The following is a 22,378-nucleotide window of genomic DNA, read 5'->3' as shown; positions in this document are numbered from 1 at the left end:
TATATGTTGTGTGTGTATGTATATATGCTATTAGAGAGATTTGATTCAAATACTTTTCAAAAATGACTACAGCAAGTAATTTAATTTTTCCTGTATCTAATGGCATAATTAGATTGTTTTTGTTACTTATCTCTATTTTTTTGTATTTTCAATCACATCAAGTCAACAAGTACATACTATGTGGTAGGCATTGTACTAAGAACTGAGAATTTTAAAAAGTTAAAAGAAAAGACCATGCAAAGATACATCCATAACATATACTTATGTATTCATATCCATGCATATATGTATATATGTGTATATACATATGTATGCAAACATATATGTATGTGCATGTGTGTATATATAAGGAAATAGCATTTAGGGATGCTAGAAAAGACTTCTTATGAAAGGTAGAATTTTGGTGCAGATTGGTGCAAAGCTAGGGGAAACAGGATGCAAAGATGAGGATGAAGAGAATTCTAGTCATGAGGGACAGTCAGTAGAAATTTATATATTCACCCTAGTTGTTCATTTTAGTCTAGGACTATGACCTATTTGTTACCTAGGAAACTGAAGCTGGTGAATCTCTTGAATTCAGGAGTTCTGGCATTTAGTAGCCTAATCAAGCTGTTTTCTGAATTATATTCATCATTAATATGCTTAATCCCTGGATATAGAAGGTGACCTGACCAGGTTTGCTAAGACAGGGGGAAGTTTCAGTTTTGAAATGAAGCATGAAGATCACAATGGAATGGGCCCATAAGTTGCCCCTGTACTTCCTGCCTGAGAAATCCAATCTTAAAAATAAATGCATTGAATAGTTTCAAAATGGCATGTTATGTGAAACAGCAGGGAGGCCAGTGTCACTATATTGCAGAGTACGTAAAAGAGAGTAAAGTGTAAATAGATGGAAAAGGCAGTATAGGAACAGGTGTAAATGAATTTTAAAAATCAAAGCATTTCATATTTGATTGTAGAGGTAATAGAAAGCCAATGTAGTTTTTTTTTGTTTTTTTTTTTTTTTGACTAAGGGAGTAACATGGTCAGATCTTTGTTTTAGAAAAATCATTTTGAAAACAAAATAGTGGAAGGACAAGAATGGAAAGGGCCTTGTGGCAGGCAGACCAAGATGATTATTACATTATTCCAGGTAGGAGAGATTTGAGGCAAGAAGATTAATTAGAAGTGTATTGTAATAATCAAGATATGAAAGGACAAGAGCCTCGACCAGGGTGGCAGAAATGCCACAGAGAGCAAGAAATCTACCAAAAAAGATATTTAGAAGTTAGAATTGGCTCCTTCTTGACAATAGATTCAATACAGAGAGTGAAAGAGTATGAAAAGTTGAAGATGACACCTAGGCTAAGAGTTTGGATGATTAGGAAGGTGATGGCATTTAAGAAACTAATATGTATTTAAAATAGTTTTCCTACTATTGGACCAGTTGCATTCCTGATAAAACAAATTTGCTTCTAGTATATTATTTTTAGAAATTTTGTTTTGGGTTTTTGCTTTTGTTTTATGTAAAATCTTGTGCCAATATTTGTTAGTTATATTTATATCATATGTAATTTCACATGTTACATATAATATATACATATATATATATACACACACAGACCATGTGTATACATATTTATAAACTATACATACATACATAAGCACTTATATATATAATCCTCTAATAACTGCAGTTACTTAAAACCATATTGTTTAATTAAAATTTTGTAAAGAAAACATTTAATTAAAAAACTCTAATATTTAAATCAGGGATAAATAACAATTATAACAAATTAATTTTCTTTTATTAATAAACAGAGAATGGACAGAACATTAATCATAATTAAACTATAAGGTGTTATAAAATAGCATCTTTAATTCAATGATTGGATTTTGAGAAATGTTGTAAATATGATAGAAGGGAGAAGTCTATGTGAACATATCAGGTTTCATCTTTAAGAGATATAGACTCTGTTTTCTAAAACACAATTAACTTCCACAATTTGGAAACTATATAATAGTATATAAAATCATTCCCTAATATTTTGTTGCAATGAATTCCTTTTTTAAAAAAAAGGAGTAATGGGGTTAAATTAATGTACTTGTAAGAGTGACTTTTTTGAAGAATGCATTCACAACCTGGGTAATGGGGATGGCTGACAGCTGGCTTTAGCCACAGTATAATTACAAACCATACTGATAGAATGACACTTTGTCAATTAAGGAGCCTTTCATTTTCTTGTCTGTGAAGAGCAAAGCCACAGGAAAAGATATTCCTTAGGTATTCTTTCCTATAAAAGATAGGATATTAGAAATGTACAGTATTTCTTTAATAATATGTAAATAAAGTTATAAGAAATAAATTTGCCTATGTTACACAAATCATAGGTTGTTCCCCCCTTCCTTTTTAGATAATTTCTGTTTGGATAAAAATATTTTAGAATTTCCTTTTCCTTTTTATGTTATTATTGATTCTTACATAGGAAATAATTGAATGTTTCTTTAATGACTTCTTTTTCCTTTTATCTTAATCTAAATGGAATATTTTCCTCCTGGATGTTTTTCCCCTAAACTAAATATTTCCCTGTATTTGAAAGGAGGAATAGGACAAACATTAGAATTGCTTAAAAGTTCATCTGGAATTAGATCATATCCAACTAGCCTATTATTAAAATTTTTCCCATTTTTCACAATTAACTTAGAATAATTTTTTACCCATTACTTAACACAGAACCAATAGCATTTACAAGCCAGTTTCCTTACTTGCTGAGCTCTCTTCAGCCAACTAGAAAACCCTCTTTAGTTTATAAAAATTATTTGTCATACAATGGTTACCTAATAACCTGAACTTCCTAGCTACCTCACATTTTTCTTTTCATTTTCATTTGAAACAGAATCATTCACTAACACTACTATACCTAAAAAAAAGGTATAAAGTCATGATTTGGATCCATTTAAAAGGCCAGAATAATGATGAGAACTGAAAGAAGTTGCCCTGAACTTTTCTTTGATGCAACCTAGAATTTTCCTTGGTTCTGCTAGTATCGATCCACCCCTATGTTCCAATATGGTTTTAACTCTTATTTGCATTCAAATTACAAGTGATATATAAGAAACTCTACTTTTGTCTGCTTAGATCTGATCAGAGATGCCTATTTAAGCATTTTCCCCTGTTCTCTTCAAAACCAACACAGTTTTTATTGATGTTTTGATGTAAAAAAAAAAAAAAACCTACAAAATAGACTACCTGGTTGGATTATATCCTCTCAGTGGAAGAACCAAGGGAAATTATTTTACAGTCATAGCTGAACACTAATTTCCCTGAGAAATAATCCACAGTATCTTATTTTTATCTCTTCATGCATCTATGAAGAGCCCTATTGCTTGGTGGTGCTATAACCCTTTAGAAATGACCAAATTATGCTCCTGCAAATTCTTATAAAAATCCATTACATTTTAGATTCTTCTGTGAGATAAGGAAAATGTGCTTTTTTCTTCTTTTTTACGTTGCATCAGATCATCACATTATGCTTTTTTAAATTGGTGCTTCACAATCTGGGAAATAGGTTATTTTGTCTGCATTTAAAGAATCCATGCTTATTTTTGCTATTAAAAAACAGAATAGCAATTCTTCATTGAGAGCGTTGCATTGCAGTATCTTCAATGCTTATGGGGCACATTCTATGGAGTACACATAGTACATGCAAACAAAAATAAAAATCTAGTGAGAAAAATAAAAAGTTTGGACTTAATGTACTCTAATTTCCTTCTTTATGGTTTAAATTAAATATTATTTGAATATTATTACAGCCATCAACAAACATTTAAGTGCCCATATTTAAAACATTATGTTATTTCTGGGCATTGAAAGACAAAGATAGAACAGTATTTACATTTAACATGACAAATGCACATGTATATTAATATGATCTTTGAAAGACATAAATTATTTAATTCCATTGAATTCAACAAACTATTATCATATGCTTACCATTTACAAGTGCTAAACTAGGAGTAAAGATACAAAATCAAAATTGAAACTTGTCCTCACCTTCAAAGAGCTTACATTCTGTTGTGAGGAAAAGCATGGATAAGCCGATGACTATACACTGATTATTTTTTTTTTAACAACAAAGATACTTTTGTCCCTCCTGGCCTCCTTTCTAGGAAAACTGATCTACTCAGTATTAAGACTTAATTTTGGAATGTTTGTGGCAGCCTTCTTTGTAGTGGCCAGAAACTGGAAACTGAGTGGATGCCCATCAATTGGAGAATGGCTGAATAAATTGTGGTATATGAATATTATGGAATATTATTGTTCTGTAAGAAATGAGTAGCAAGATGATTTCAGAGAGGCTTGGAGAGACTTACATGAACTGATGCTAAGTGAAATGAGCAGGATCAGAAGATCATTATATACTTCAACTACAATACTAATGTGAACAATTCTGATGGATGTGGCCCTCTTCAAAAATGAAATGAACCAAATCAGTTCCAATAGAGCAGTAATGAACTGAACCAGCTACACCCAGGGAGAGAACTCTGGGAAATGACTATGAACCACTACATAGAATTCCCAATCCCTCCATTTTTGTCTGCCTCCAATTTTTATTTCCTTCACAGGCTAATTGTGTACTATTTCAAAGTCTGATTCTTTTTGTACAGCAAAATAACTGTTTGGACATGTATACATATATTGTATTTGACTTATACTTTAACATATTTAACATGTATTGGTCAACCTGACATCTGGGGGAGAGGGTGGAGGGAAGGAGGGGGAAAATGGACAAAAGATTTTGCAACTGCCAATGCTGAAAACTTACCCATGCATAAATCTTGTAAATTAAAAGTTATATAATTAAAAAAAATTAAAAAGACTTAATCTTGGTTGAGAACTGAGCTGAGCTGATTGTGAGAGGATACTTCAAACTTGGCACACCTCTCTATAACAACCTCATTTTAATATACAGCTACCCCTCTGACTATATAATAGTGCAATATGGGATACTGAACAAATCTGCCACTATATATACTTCATTTACATAGAAAGGAAAAGGATGATAAAAAAGATTCTAATATGACTATTACCAGTATATTTGCTATCTTTTTTTAGGATAACAAACCAAATACATGAGGAGAATGTTGTGAATAAGTTTTACCTAGATCTTAGGAAAAATTTTTGTTACTAGCTACAAGAATAGTATCATATTTGCCTCTCACTATTCTATTGCTGGCATGGTGTAACCTTGATGACATTATGATTAAATGGACTCAAAAGTGGTTAGATGGCATGATTCAAGACTAAAACAAATGATTACATGTCAGTATGGTATCAAGTCTCTAGGGGAGTGCCACATGAATCTTTCCCTTTCTCTATGCCATGTTATATCAATAATTTGAGTAAGGTTCAGATGATATTCTTATCAAATAGTAGTTGCCACAAAGTGAAAGGAATAGATACTCCACTGGATGCAAAATTATCTTACAAGATAGAATAGGGGTTCTTAGCCTAGGATTTGAGAAAATATGAATAAATAAGTCTGTATGTCTGAGAAGATATAAGCTAACATCCCAGATAAATTTCAGTACTTAGATTAAAGAAATTACATTTTTATTTTACTGAAATCCAACTAAAATTTGGAATTTGTTTAAATTATGATTTATTAAAAAAACACTTTCTGAAAAATGTCCATGGATTTTACCATATGGCCAAACTGATTTATGATCAATTTGAAATTGAAATCAAGGTTAATAATCTTTGTGCTAGAGTATTGGGTTAGATCTAATAAGATGGAATTTTGTTGGGATAAATGAAGACCAAAGCTAGCTTCAAAAATACAAAATAGATTTAAAAGTGATGTGCCAAAGTTTTAGTGGACAACATGCTTGGTAAGAGAGAACAATATGATGTATTATCTGGGGTGGGGGAGATGAAATAAAACCTAATGCAATTTGGTGCGACATTCTGAGGAAACTTTTCAGAAATAGGGCATTTGTGGTCCTCTTGTTTTCTTTCATAATTAGATAACATCTGGAAGTCTGCATAGGTTTTGGGAGCTACATTATAAGAAAGACTTGGATCAATTGGAAATTAGTCGGAGATGAGCAACCAAAATAGTAAGGACCTTAGAATTCATTTCCTGTAAGGATCAGTTGAAGGAACTGGCAATGTTTAACAAAGAAAAGAGAAATTGGGGCAGGGTGGGAAGGTACAGAGTAGATGTCTTCAAATACTAAAAGAGCTGACATGTGGATGAGGGATAAGATTTGTTGTGTTAAATTGCAGCAGAACCAGAGGTAATAAGAACTCAATTTAGCAAAAAACCAAGCAATCTTTACAATGTTAGCTGCTTAAAAGTTGGATATCTTAAATTAATGGGTTCCCTTTACCGATTTCAGTGAAGAGGGGATGTATTTATCAGGTATGTGATATAATCAGCCTTTTTTTTTTTTTTTTTTTTTTTTTTTTTGGATTAGACAAGATAAATTTAGAGCCCTTTCCAACTTTACAATTCTTTCATTTAGTGATATTTCCTTTGAATCCCTAGTACTAGTACTAGGCAAGGTAAACCTGTAACAATGCTTGTTGAATTTAATTAAATAAAATGTCAGGGCTAGCTTTCTGGAGATCCTCCAGAAGGGCCTTATCTCAGCAAGATAAACACCATAAGAATGGACAAGAATAGGATTCAAAATCTTTATTGTCTCTTACACAGCCTGTGTCTGTCATAGTCTGACCCAGTCTCCTCCAGAAGTCTGTCAGTCTGCCCCATCTAGCATTATGTGGTCAAATTTAAAATTGAATACTGGATATTATCTTTTTGTAGGTAATAATAAATCCATAGCACTAAGTCTTTTAGAGTACACTAAACAGGAAAGATTGTCTCTGGAATTAAAAACTTGGGGAGAGGGGTTTTGAGATTAAGAGAAGGAATAAAAGAGAGCGCATGATAACTTGTGAATTTTCTTGGCAAAGTAAGAATTGATCTCTTCAGGTAAAAGATTGAGGACTTGGGGAAATATGTCAAACTTAAAGGATAGAATTAATTGGGGAAAAGCAATCAAAGTATGCTATAAGGTTACAGGTAAGATTACATAATGTATTTATGATTATATATTTATATTATACATTCTATTTAATATTATTATATAATTTAACTTTGTAGTGGACCCAATTAGCTCAATTATATGGCTGCATATGAATAGAAGTTTGTTTTACTGATAGCAGATGAGGAATAGAAAGAGATATATAGGTGAAGGTTTAGGAGTTATAGGAAGATATAAGGAGAAATCATATGATAGGAGTTTAAATTAGAATAAAAGTATCACAGTTTTTTTTTAATTGACAAAATGTTTGTGGATGATAATGAGATCTGAGGTGTAAGCAATGTAGACCATATTTTTAGACATAAATCATAGAATTTGTAGAGAATGAGGAACCGGGAGGTTAGGATATTTGAGAAAACTTCCATCACTGTGTCCATTGAAGTCCCTTAGCATATATTACACAGGAGTTTTGAAGAATAAAATTTGTTAGATAACTGACCACATTAGAAAAGATGGAAAATGACCAGGGAAAGAAGACATGTCACTATATTCTAAATTGGGTCATAAATTTTGTAGTTTGTGCTTTCAAGGAAAGTAGTGGTTGTTGAGTAATGATAATTTAACAGAAAGTCTGGAAGTAGCAGTAGGGAACCGGAGTATTCTGAATTTCCCTCCAGGATCACTGTGACAGTGGTGAGAAAAAAAAAAATATAGCTAATGCTGAAAAGATGACCAGGGGGTACAGTGTCAACTAGGAGAAATTAGCTCTCTATGCATGCCAGAGAATAGAAGAAAAATAAGAAGAGATTCTAAAAAAAGTAAATTTGTTAGTTATGGAATGCAAATTACAAGGGATTAGAAGAATTGATGGGTAGAGTTTAACTGGACTGTTGGAGAAATAGCTTTAAGGAAAATGTGGATGATACTATAGGGTTTGGGAGAATTGAGATGGAACTGATTTACTCATAGGTGTCTAGTACTTTTGTAGCACAGGGATTTAAGAGTACAGATAAGGCAAGTAAACTAGTCATAGTCGAAACAATGAGTGGAAGCAGGTAGACTAAATATAGCAGACAATTAGAAAACTAGAATGCTCTTAGTTTCCTTGGATGTCCTGTGGTTCTGTGTCACTGCTCTGTGATTTTTATGGAGGGGAGAAGAATTCTGCCCATAGGAAGGCATTATAAGGTTGGGAGTCTCCTTTATCAACTTAGATAAAAGAGGAATTTGTATCATATTTTTAATAAAATCTATCACATCATATTTTAATAAACAGGTATCTCTACACTCACATGTGTGTATGCGTGTGTGTATGTGTGTTTTCAAGTTACCCCTACCTCACATAAGTTCCTTTTGAAAAGTCTTAACAGCTTAGGTACTTGGGGAAAACATTTTCAAAGCCTTGGTAAGCCTTCTTCCATAAAATTATTTCAATTACTATGTTATATTCCTTATTGTTCTTTGTGCTTAAAAAATACCACTACTAGCAAGTTGTTGAATGTAGCTGAATAGACCAATCAAGAAATAGTTCTTTTGAGGCTATAGACATGTAAAGATTATCCTTTAAGTAACTTATGTAAGAGGACTTCTTTCAGAAGTGTTTATCAAGAAGAATAAAAATCCCATCCCTTAGAACTGCATGGCAGGCTGGTTTATAGACTACAATTGTTTGCTAGTCAGAGCTGAAGGCTGTATCAGTAAATCTTTAAAACATTTTTTCCAGCTATCGTTGTTTGAGATTTTGCTGTCATAGCCCGCTATACAAGTTATTTGACCATGCTTCTTTCTGGCATTCATTAATTCAACCACTCAATAAATCAGTAAATATTTATTGAGAGTGTAATATGCTTGAAGCATTTTGCCTGGGTTCTTTGGGGTTTGCAAAGAAGTAAGAGACACAGTAACTGCCTTCAAGGACTTTACAATCTCATTGGGGAAATGGCATGAAAACAGGTAAAAATAGCTAACAACAAAAAAGCATAAATAACAATATGGAAAGTATGAAATTGTCAAGATGCCAATTCTAGAAATTCAAGCAAATAAGAAATGATTTAGAATACTTGAGATACCATAGAGATTATATATTTCAACCCTTATCCAAATAAGAATTTTCTATAACAATTCTTTAAAGCCACTCCTTGACCAAGTAATGGGTCCTAATTACTTCAGCATTGGAAGAGTGGATTAGATATATTATATGTGTTCAGAGATAAGAGAACTAGGACTAGTACATTACAAAAATACATATTTCTTTTCTTTTTTTTTATTCATTTTTCCAAATTATCCCCTCCCTCCCTCCACTCCCTCCCCCCGATGACAGGTAATCCCATACATTTTAGATATGTTACAATATAACCTAGATACAATATATGTGTGTAAATACCATTTTCTTGTTGCACATTAATTATTAGCTTCCGAAGGTATAAGTAACCTGGGTAGATAGACAGTAGTGCTAACAATTTACATTCACTTCCCAGTGTTCCTTCTCTGGGTGTAGTTATTTCTGTCCATCATTGATCAACTGGAAGTGAGTTGGATCTTCTTTATGTTGAAGATTTCCACTTCCATCAGAATACATCCTCATACAGTACAAAAATACATATTTCAACTCAGTATAAGAAAATAAAACATAAATTTTTGTTGTATGGTCTTTGTGACCCATTTTGGGGTTTTCTTGGCAAAGATATCGGAGTAATTTGTCATTTCCTTCTGTAACTCATTTTATAGATGAAGAAACTAAGGCAAATAGGATTAAGGGATCTACCCAGGGTCACTTAGCTAGGGTGAATCTGAGACCAGAATTGAACTCAGAATTTCCTGACCTTAGAGCTGGCATTTTATCCAATGTATCCCTTAACTATTCCTTCTAATAATTATGTCTACATTTGAATGGATTTTTACTATTAGGTGATTAATCCCTCAATAGCAGAGATTCAAACCGAGTTTAAATGAGTACCTGTGGGAAATATTGTATAGGGCAATCATGTTTTGGGTTTTAGTTAGAAGAGTTCTAAATTATCTTTCATTTGTAGAATACCATGAAAGTTTTTTTTCTTTCATTGAGGCAAAATCTGCCTCTATAAAATTGTATTCATTAGTTCTGATCTCCAAGGTCATAAACAAGTTCACAAGAATTAGAGTTGGATTAAAATAGAAATTGCATAGTCTAATACCTTCAGCTTATGTGAGAAATCTAAAACCTAGAAAAAAATGAAATGATTTAAAATCACATAGTCATAAGAGAGCAGTCAAATGTTTAAAGATTACTCTCCAGTCCATTTGGAAAATCCTTTATGTTGTATATTCTCCACCAAGCTTCCTCTTCTCTTGGATTCTCTAGCTTGTTCAGGTGATTCACAATAAAAGCAGTATGAGATTTTCCTTTCACTCTGGTTACATTTTTAGTATAACATCACATTTATCCTTTTCATTTGTAAAATATGGCATCCATGTGTGTTTGGATAAGATAGATTTATGATTACACAGAACTGGACTGAAAAAAAAAAACTTCTGGATTTTATATTTCTATTAATGCTATCTAAGACAAATGCCACATTTTATTTTTTTGAAGACCATGTAATATTAACAGATTGAGTAGACATTAAGATCATTCTAGTCATTAGTAATTGCCAAAAAACAAAGCCACAGAGACAAGAAAGTACAAAGCTTGTTCAAAATGGGAAACTTTAATTTTACTCAGACATAACTAGAATTGCTTTAGTTTGATTAAGATGGATACTTCAGGTAGAGAGAGATTATTGAATACCCTTTAATTTTTAAATGTTTTAAAAATTCAATTGATTAATTTATTTAATAAACTATGAATTTTGTTTTAGGACAGCAGGTTGGCATAGCAAATAGAAGTTCAGTCGAAAGTCAGAAAGACTCATCCTTGAGAGTTCAAATCTGACCTCAGTCACTTAGTATCTGTGTGACTTACCATAAGTCACTTAACCATATTTGCCTCAGTATCCTCATCTCTAAAATGAGCTGGTGAAGGAAATACAAACAATCCAGTATATTTGTCAAAAAAAAACTCCAATTGGGAGTCATGAAGAATCAGATATAACTGAAAAGAATGAATAACAAAGTATTTGAGTTTAAACCAGACATGTTGTACCAAGACATAACTATAGCTATCCAATTTGTATTAATTTCCTTTCAAATTAATCTCTCTAGTACAAAGTACAGTTTAAAAAGAAATCTAAATGGAACCATTCTAACAGCATTTGTTGCAATTTAAAACACCCATTATATCTCTCACCATTGCCAGTTCTGCAGTTAGAGCTCTTATACTTGCAAAAATGGATGTTGTGCATGTTCTCCCCAATGCCTTTTCATAGCTGAAAAGTGTCACTTTTAAGAAATGTGCATTGGGACTAATCCAGCTAGTCTCAAGTCTAGCCAAGAGCTCATTAAGAGATTGCTGGTGAGGGAATAAGGAGTTTTGATGAACAAGGAAATGATGAACTGTGGGCAGGGATCAACGTTAAAGGTTAATAGACACTGATTCCATTATAGCTTTATTAGGTGGACCACATGGCTACATAAGGGCAAAGCTCTTTTACATTGGGGAGATTTCTCAACAAATTTTATCTAGAATATTAAAACCGTGTCATACATTTTAGCGTTTTATGTCTATATGCATGACTTCATTAACACTCATGGCCCTCAAGAATCAGAAGTAAACTGTATTTCTATAGGCAGTTTGGATAGAATGGTGGAAAAGAAGTTATTATCTCGCAATCAGGAAAACAACTGGATTAAAGTCTCACCTCGGACACATGCTGTGTGACTGTGGTCAAGTCACATAAACTCTTAGTGCTTAAAAAAACCAAGACTATAAAATTCAGAGAAGATGCTTCCCTCTTTTCCTAACCTTGGAGTTACCTGTGAGAATAATAATTATCTCTATATTATATTTTTTCTCATTATAAATAAAATCTCTCAAGACAAAGAAAAACAGTAGATACTCTTGTTGAATGACTGAAAGACTGTTAAGTGATTTTTCTAGACACTATTCTTCTAAATAATGATTGGATATCTTCTCCATGTTATAGATATTGATTGACTAATTTCTCTTTATTAACTTTCTTTTTATTGTTCTTGGTGAAGTGAAATAAAGCATACTCATTTTGTGTTCCAATACAGAAATACAAGCAATTTCTATAGTGCTTTCTTCCTACCAAAAATAATTTTCAAGTTAGTGAAATTCAACCAAATTATTTTTAAAACATAACAGACTAAGGCTTTTCTTCAAAGGGTTGCTCCATCTGTGAAAATTGTCTTTGGAAGAAGGAATGCAGCACTTTAAAATAAATTCACCAGCTGTATCGATAATTTTATAGAGAAATACAAGCCTAAATGCTCTGGGACTCTTTGTTAAATTTGTAATTATCATATGACAGGAGGCCTGGTTTGTGAGTTTTCCATACTTTTTGGTAATAACTATAAAAATTATTAGATTCCTGATCAATGGCAATAATGAAATGCTATGAACTTAAAGTTGAAAAAACTAGAATAAAAAGTTAAAGTTCTTACAAAAACATTAACTCACACAAATGATACATAGTGTATGAAAGAACATACTTTAAAAATTTCCATTGAGTAGTCAGAAATATAGCACCTGCACAATATGGGAGAGTTAATGGTCTGGAGAGAATATTAACACCCATATTTCCTTTTAGATTTTAAAATGGCACCCTTAAACATGACATTACATTTTTATTATTTTTATTCTTCTTAAAAGAAGATTTAAAATATATTGTTTTTCAAAATGATAGTTTATGAAATCTAGGAGCAGATGCTTCTTTTGTGGCTTTCGTTTCCTTCACCTTATCCTCAAATATGCAGGCTCAGTACATAATATAATTTATTGCATAGAAAATAAAAATTAGGAACAAATTGAATAATGCAAATAGGCTTTGTTTTCTATAAGAAGCAGAGTATTGATTCTCCCAAGTATTCTTTTTAACAAAATTCTAGATAACTTTCTTTTCCCCTTCTTCTTTATCCCTTTGTCTCTCCCTGTTTTCCTTCCAAAGAAAGATTTTAAAAAATAATTTGTGAATCTTCTGCTATTCAAAAGGAGACTTCAGAAGAATATCACAAATCTTTTCTTTGGTTATGAAAGACAAAAATGTATCGAAGTACTCCAGGCAGCTACTTTGAGATATTATTCCCCAATTTTCTATTATGGTTCTGATTATCATCAAATTTTTATTATGCTTCTGATTTTGAAGCCAAATTTGGGACTATTTAAAAAGAAATTTGTGAGTACAAAACTGGGACTTTTAAATTTCTGATTGGGTGTTTTGTTTTGGATGCATTTTGAACTAATACTTTTATCTTTCTCTGCATGATATCATATTATATTTCCTGTTTTTAATAGAGTTAGAATAGTGCATTAGAGATTTGTATGAACCATGAACTCTCTAACACCATGTCCTGAGCCATGGTGCTAAGTGAATAATTCACTTAACTTCTGAGTTTTAACCTCAACTGTAAAATAGCACTAATAATACTTGTACTAGTTATCTTACTGGCTAGTGAAGTACTACTATTATTACACTTAGCCACAGTTTCTGCTCCTATAATCACATCTCTTATTTTGGTGAAAATGAATCAAAATCATTTTTAATACTTATTAGCAAAGTAAGGAGGTCTTACCAATCTTTCACCTTCTTCTTATTTCTCTTTTCATATTCTCTAGCTGTCATTATTTATTTTTTGTTCTTTCTCTCATTGGAATATTCAAAAGATATTTATTACAGAAAGCAGTATATAATAAATGTAACCTCCTTCAAAAAGTTCAAATCTTCTCAAACAAGTCTTCAGTTCAATGAATCTTCAATTTGCATAGGGCCCTAACCTAACTGCCTTGGGCCATATAAAATAATGATCATTGCACTCAAGGAATTTATAATTAACAAAGGGGATTATTAAAAGATGGATATGAAGCAAGGCTAAAGTCTGCAAAAATAGTTTTAGAAAGGTAGTTATGAAAGCATTAAAAAAGAGAAGTTACAATTTGTTAGAGAGAAAATCATGTCAAGAAAAGTTTTATGAAAAAGGAATGATCAGAAATTGAACTTGAAGGAGATTAACATTTCAACATGAGGTAGAGAACAAAAGGATTTCCAAGCTAAGGTAGCATCATGAGTAGGGGTACAGATTAAGTAAAGCTTAAGACATATTTGGTAAATGGTAAATAGTCTAGTATAGCTGATACAAAAGGTATATAAAACAGAGCAGTGAAAGGGAGCGAGGCAGTTAAAATAATTGGGGAGGTTTAAGAGAAAGAGAAAAGTTGGAAAAATATAAATCTTAAACTAATATAACGTAGAAGTTGATGGTATTACCACCAGGGCAAAGCACACATGTTTAGACATATTGAGTGAGTTGAAGTTCAATGTGTTGGGAGGTCAGTCAATACCTTATATATATATATGAAGTAGATACTTAATAGATGCTTATTGGATTTATAAAAAGCTAGGTTGTATAGCAGATAGAGCCCTAAGCCTAGAATCAGGAAAATGTAAGTTCAAATGTGATCATGAACAAACCATTTAACCTGTCTGCCTCATTTTTTTTCCTGTTGTTTAGTCTTTTAAAAATGTTTATTATTATAGCTTTTTATTTACAAAACGCATGCATGAGTAATTTTTCAACATTGACCCTTGCAAAACCTGTTCCAACTTTTCCCCTCCTTCTCCCCATCTCTTCCCCTAGATGGCAGGTATTCCAATACGTGTTAAATATGTTATCCAATATATGTATACATATTTATACATTTATCTTGATGCACAAGAAATATCAGATCTAGAAAGAGGACAAAACCTGAGAAAGAAAACAAGAACGCAAGCAAACAATAACAGAAAGAGTGAAAAGGCTATGTTGCGATCCACACTTATTTCCATAGTTCTCTCTCTGTGTATAGGTGTTTCTCTTTATTACTGAACAATTGGAACTGGTTTGAATCCTCATTGTTGAAGATGGCCATGTCCATCAGAATTGATCCTCACATAGTATTGTTGTTGAAGTATATAATGATCTTCTGGTTCTGCTCATTTCACTCAGCATCAGTTCATGTAAGTCTCTCCAGGCCTCTCTGAAATCATCCTGCTGGTCATTTCTTACAGAACAATAGTATTCCATAACATTCATATACCACAATTTATTCAGTCATTCTCCAATTGATGGGCATCCACTCAGTTTCCAGTTTCTTGCCATTACAAAAAGGGCTGCCACAAACATTTTTTGTACATGTGGGTCCCTTTCCCTTCTTTAAGATCTATTTAGGATGTAAATCCAATAGAAACACTGCTGGATAAAAGGATATGCCCAGTTTGATAACTTTTTGAGCATAGTTCCAGATTGCTCTCCAGAATGACTGGATGTATTCACAACTCCACCAACAATGCATCAATGTCCTAGTTTTCCCACATCCCCTCCAACATTTGTCATTATCTTTTCCTGTCATCTTAGCCAATCTGAGAGGTGTGTACTGGTATCTCAGAGTTGTCTTAATTTACACTTCTCTGACTAATAATAATAATAACTTGGAGCACCTTTTCATATGAGTAGAAATAGTTTCAATTTCTTCATCTGAAAATTATCTGTTCATATCCTTTGACCATTTATCAATTGGAGAATGGCCTGATTTCTTATAAATTTGAGTCAATTCCCTATATATTTTGGAAATGCCTCATTTTCTTCAATGATAAAATGAGGATAATAATAACAACCACCTCCCAGAGTAGTTGTAATGATTAAATTAGATATTTGTAAAGTTTTTTTTTGCTCATTATCTACATATCGTAAATATTTAACAGATGTTTTTATCCTTGAATGAGTTTTATCCTTGAAATCTAACCATGCATTTATACTTAATGCCTGAATTATAGTGGGCTAAGCTTAGAAGCATGAAGACTTTTTGAGTTGAGCGGGGAAATGAAAAAGTTTAAAAACAACTTGCTATGCCCAGAGGGCTACAAAACTGCATATAACCTTTAATGCAGCTGTACCACTATTGGGTCTGTATCAGAGAGCATAAAAGAAGGGAAAAGACTTACTCTTTTATGGTAGCAAAGAATTGGAATGGTCATCAATTAAGTAATGGCCAAGTAAATTATAGTATATGAAAGTAATGGAATATTATTATTCTATGAAAACATGATAAACAGGATGATTTTAGAAAAGCCTGGAAAGATTTATATGAACTGATGCTGATGAAGCAAATAGTGAAGCAAAACATTGTATATAGCAACAAGATTGTGTGATGATCAACTATTATAGACTTGGTTCTTCATAGCAATTCAATGATCCTAGGTGATTCCAATAAACTTTAAATGAAAAATGCCATCCATATCCAAAGAGAGAACTATGAAGACTGAATATAGCTCAATGCATAATATTTTCACCTTTTTTTTCTTCTGTCTTTTTTCCTCATGCTTTTTCACATTTGTTCTGATTTTTCTCTCACGACTCATATGAAAATATATTTTAAAAAATAAATGTACATGTATAACCTAATAAACAAATTCAAGAAAGGAAAAAAGAACAACTTGCTTAGTCAAAGCCAATAATAATTACTGACTAGATATCTTAGTAATGATTTGTAATGAAAACATTTCAGTCTACAATAATCACCATTTCTCCATATAATGTGAAACCAAAATCATTCCTTGGTTTCATTGAACCTTTTTACTTTTTCATCTAAATGGAAGCAGTGTAATGAAAGGGAAAAGTTTCTTACTTCTAGTCTTGAAACCCCCACTAATTGGATATATGATCCAGGACATTACATATTACTTTTCAGGATATTAGTTTCCTAATCTACAAAAAGGAGTTAGACTACTCTCTCTGCTCCATTTCAGTACTAAGCATTATACAACTCTTGACACCTGCCACCAATATTGTCTTTTTAGAGTTGAAGTGAAGAACTCAATTTGAGTTCATTACCAAATCAATATTCCTGTGAATGTAGTCTCAGGTTTAATTTAATCATATATCATTCCTGTTAGATTCTACTGGGAAATTATTTTCTCTTAAATTTTTATGTTTCCTCTTAAATTTTTATATAATGATATACTGCCCTAATAATCCATTATGCTTACTATTTATATAGTATTTGGCTATTTGTATATTTAATTGTTAGGATTAAAATGATCAATTCTGCATAACTACATAGAGTCAGAATGCTATAATTTCTTAAAGTCAAAAAGGAACTGGATTCAAAATCTGCCATTTGACCTGAGCGAGTGACTTACTCTAGAGTTTTTCAAGCAACTGAATCTGAATGTGGATATATTTTCCCTGGGAAGTTTCCCAAGCTGAAAAGTCATAGATTCTTCAAATGTTTGTGACAAGGAATAAAATAGTAAGAGCCAAAAGTTGGTTTCTAAAGCTTATCTTGTAAAGCTGAAAAATGCTTATCAGCACACTATAAACAGTATAATATACTTTCAGATTGAATCTATATTATTAACATTTTCTCTATCAATCTCTTAAGTCTAAAGAGTAAGAAAAACATTAAAATAAACCCTGATTATTTTTGTTTGTCAATTTCCAAGGTATATAGACAGACTGAAAACATGTTTGTTTGTTTGTTTTGTTTGTTTGTTTTGGTTTGCTTTTTAACCATGCACTATGAACTGACTCTAAAATATCCCGAATAAGAATGTTTAAAAAGTATATGAAAATTCTAAGAAAAAGTATAATTCACTTAAATTTAAAAATTGAATATTTGTCATACAAAACTCTCTTTGTGTGTCTCTGTATGTATTTTCTAGGTAATAATATGATACAATCAAAAACACATATGTTAAAAATCTCTAAGGCAAAATTTTGCAGCTATAATGAATTATTTCATCAGTAAATTATAGTCACAATGCCTCATCAGAGAATTGACCCTGAGTTCCCAAGGCTTTGTAAGTGTATTGTATAAAGGTTCTACCAAACTGCAACACTCTCAGATAAAGGCCTATGTCACTTGTGTAAGGCCAGATTGCCTATGCTTAAATAAGCTCATCTACAGAATGTTGGCTGGCTAAGGTTGATGAATTGCTATAAACACAGCCGTCCAGAAAAGCCACTTACTAAAGTATAGAATGCTAGATATCTTTGCCAGGAAAAGGAGAACATACACCTAGATTACTGATGCTTGAAATAAAGTATGGTTCATAAAATAACTTTATTTCTGTATCTAAATTTGAGTAGACATGTTACAGAATTTTAGCAAAGTAAGAACAATTAAGATATAATTTAGTCAGAGAATTTGGATGTAGGATAATAGAGCTAGAAGGTACCTTAGATATCATCTATTTCGATTGTATTATTTTAGACATTTGAGACAGGGGAAAATGATTTGCTCTGTGTTATACAGGATTCAAATAGACAATCCAGGATTTTAACTCAAATCTTTTCAGAGGTCTTTATGATAGCTAATTTTTAATCATGGTATTATATATAAATTATGCCCTTTTAAAATATTTATTAACTTGGATTTCCTGAATCAATCAGTTTGATTGATTAATTTATCAATCAATTAATCAGTAAACATTAATTAAGTTCTAACTATGTGTCTAATACTGTACTAACCTCTGGTGATCCAAAGAAATGCAAAAGATCTTGCTTTCAAGAAAGTTACACCACATGCAAATAGTTTTGCAAAAGCAAATATGTACTGAGTCAACTGAAAATAATCAATGGAAGGAAGACCCTTGAATGGGGAATTGGGAAAGACTTCCTGTAGAAAGTGAGAATCTAGCTGATACCTGAAAGAAGTTAGGGGAATGTGAAGATGAAGGATGTGAAGGAGGTAAAAATGAAGAGAAAGAATATTTCAGGTATGGCAGTAGTCCATGAAGATGTCCATAACAGAAAGATTTTATTTGAAGGACATTAAAGAGATCAGTATCATTGCAAACTAGATTACATGGAGTGGGGTGGAAGGTTTATAAGGTGGAAAAATCCTGGAAAAGTGGGAGGGGCATGTTATAAAGGACTTTGTATCCCAAACTGAGAATTTCAATTTCATCCTTGAGATGATAGCCACTGGAGTATGTTGAAGTAGAAAGTGACATTGTCAGACCTGATTTTCAGAAACAGGCCGTTCCTTATATGGGAGGCTAGAAATTAGGACAAAATACTCCTCTTGAAGCTATGTAAAGAGAGCTCAGGAATTCAGCCAACTCTTCATGCCTATCAGCTGCATTATTTTGCAGTGGATTCCATCTATCATGCTAGGTCTCTTTTCCCACCTCTCATTCTCCACTCCCATTTTCCAACTTTCATTCATGTATTGTCTTCCCTCAATAGATTATCAACTATTTGAAGTCAGGGTTTGTTGTTATTTTTACTACCTGCATCTTCATTTTAACACACTGCTTCCCATATAGTAGGTACTTAATGAATATGTACTACCTCATCAGTCATGTAACCTCTCCGAACCTCAGTTTCCTCAGTTGTAAAATAGGGAAAGGAATTGATTAGATAAGATGATGTCTAAGGCTTTGCAGTTCTTAAATCTAGCATCATATTGTAATTATTAGTATCTTCCTGACAAGGAAAAAAACTGCATGATAGGTATGGAGTGCTATAGTCCAGAATGGAAATATTTGTCTTATTATGATTCCTTTATTAAAAGTAGACTAAATTTCAAAGACATTTCATGGTTTCTCATTGCCTGCAGGAAAAGTGATCTGTAAAGATGAGGGGATAGTCTCAGAAGGGGAAGTAAAGAGCAAAGGTTTGAACTGATGACCAGTGAGGCAACAAAGGCCAGCTTAGTTTTGTTTTGACTCCCCTTTATTCAGGCAAGGAGCCATCGATAGTCATTATGGCAAAAAATAGAGTGAAAGTGAAAATGGACAGACTCTAAATTTCCAGGATTCTATGAATACTGGAGTAGAAATTCACACATGTAATACAGAAGGAGAGTGAGGTGGAAAAGATGAATGGCATTTACAGGCTTCATTTAAGATTGTTTTAGGATATTGGTGGACATTGGTTCTTTGTGATTTCTAGTGCTGTGCCAGATTGTGTGTGGATGTTAAAGGACTCATGAATACTCAGAAAAATTGTATCACATTTATAGAGAACAAGGGTACATGAATTGGCATTACATACATACAGAACTTTAAAATTGTGTTGTGAAATTTATAAATGGATTGCTGGAATTGAGTTGAACCTGAGGAGAAAGAAAATGAGGAGCTCAGGACAAGTTAGCAAGGGAAAACCATAGAGGAATTGAGAGTAATTCAAGACAAACTACAGAAGATTTTAGTCTAACATTATTAGGTTTTGGATTTTCTCCATATATTTCCACAGTCTAAATCATATAAAGGAAAAAAAGTTACTCTTATTAAAAATGAAATTAGATATTTACAGTCAGTATGTATTTAGATGACAACTAAATTTAAAACTAGTTCAATTTATTTAAATATTGAAAATATTTTATAAAATTCATGAATGGTTAATATTTTCTAATTTTATTTAATCATATTTAATTAAGGAAGCTTGATAAATATTATAAAATGATGATGATTCATTAAATGTTCACTGGGCACATAGTAGTATATACAACAGAGACATTTTCAAATCTTTAATGATTTTTAAATCATATTGCTAATAAATTAAATATTGCAAATATTTCTATTTCTTATATCTTTCATTTTTCCAGTATGTAATGGCATTGTTTATTTTATTTTGTATATGCAGAACTACTATGGAGCAGCTAAGATGATCTTTTCCGATAATCCACTTGGTTTGAGTTGTGGAATGGTGTGTCCAACTTCAGATCTTTGTGTAGGTGGATGCAATTTATATGCATCAGAAGAGGGACCAATTAATATTGGTGGCTTGCAGCAGTTTGCTACGGAGGTATGTGAGCCATACAGATGGCCGTATTTTTCTTTAAAATGCACCAAGATTTTTAAGTGATTATAACTCTTCTCTTTGCTTTGCTGAATTCTAAGATTTTCAATAGAGTGCCTGGAAGAAATGTTTAATGTATAATATAAACAGTATCTTTATTACAGCTTGTTCAGCAATTTGGCTACAAAATGGAATTTCATAAAACCATATGTCAAATTAGTTATAATACCAGAAGCTTATTAAAATGCATTTGTGACTCAAACAGTTATATAAATTAGGGGCTCAATGAAGCAGAAAATATGCATGACCTTTATCATTGGGAGGGAAAAAATAACCCAATTGTTAAAGAGCTAACTTCCTGAAATGAATAAGAGGGGGTCAGATTGAACGGATTAGATGATTTTTTCCATTACTAATGGTTAATGATTCTATGAGAAAAAGTGATCAATATGATCTATATTTTATTGTCTACCATCTCAGGGAAGAAGGGGCAGGATAGAATTTGGAATGTGAAACTTTAAAGAAAATTATTAACATTTAAAAAAAGTAATATGAGGGAAGGAAGTATTGGCCAAGTCAAATTAACTGTTTGTTAATTGTGCTTCAACCAATCAAAATGAAAAGCTTTTTTGGTCACTCTGAATTTCTTTATCTTCCCTTTCACCAAGAAGTTTTTTGTGCAACAGCCTAAACACAAGTTTACATAACTTCTCTAATATAGCTCTTATGTAGCAGTATGATGGAGACTTGATCACTAATATTAGAATGCAAATTTGTTACAAGATGAAGTAGCAACATGCTGTCATACAATTTGTCAGCAAAGGGGTGGACAGGTCTCTCCTTTTGGATTCCTTCCTAGCCATTTTGATTATCAGGAACATCAAAATGCCCCCTGTGAAGGTTTTCTTTCAACACTTAACATAAATGGCTAAATGAGAGATTTCATTTATTTTCTTATTCTAATTTCAGAAAGATTCTTGAAGGTTTAAACACAATTACTTTCCTATCCTTTGGTGAAAATTTGACAGGAAATGTTTATCATCTTAAATTTTTTTTTCTTTATTCTTACTGTTTTTTAAGCTAATGGCTCACTTGCTCTACCTAATGTCTGATTTTCTTAGAGAATCATTTTGAACATAGAAACAATGGTCCATTCCCTAGATTTAAGTGATCCTTCACCGATTTTAATGTATCTTGAAGTCTAAGTCACATTTTACTGTTATTAATAAATCAGTACTCATCTCTGCCTGCTTCCTGACAGGTTTATTCTAAAGTAGCTCTATAGGGAGTGAGAAAAATGGAAACACTTTGGGAACCAGAGTACTTGCAATAAATCCTTAGCTTTAACTTTTTTCTTTTCTTTTCTCCTTTTTCTGTTCTTTTCCTTTCTTATCTTTCATTTTCCTTTTCCTTTTTCTTTCTCTTTTTTTCTTTTTCTTCTCCCCTTCCTTCACCTTTCTATTTTTGTTCC

General features: G+C 32.2%; 1 protein-coding gene across 1 annotated transcript in view; it reads left to right on the top strand.

The window, feature by feature from the left end:
• The window catches only part of DPYD (dihydropyrimidine dehydrogenase), a 956,758-nt gene that overhangs the window by 251,269 nt on the left and 683,111 nt on the right, over positions 1–22,378 (top strand). The window contains exon 5 of the mRNA XM_074262758.1: positions 20,752–20,913. Coding sequence (XP_074118859.1) covers positions 20,752–20,913 — 162 coding nt within the window. The remainder of the gene's footprint in view (positions 1–20,751; positions 20,914–22,378) is intronic.

The sequence above is a fragment of the Sminthopsis crassicaudata genome, chromosome 4 (genome assembly GCF_048593235.1).
Source record: "Sminthopsis crassicaudata isolate SCR6 chromosome 4, ASM4859323v1, whole genome shotgun sequence".
In the NCBI taxonomy this organism is placed as follows: domain Eukaryota; kingdom Metazoa; phylum Chordata; class Mammalia; order Dasyuromorphia; family Dasyuridae; genus Sminthopsis; species Sminthopsis crassicaudata.
The sequence above is the reverse complement of the archived record's forward strand: the minus strand, read 5'-3'. Positions and strand labels throughout refer to the sequence as shown.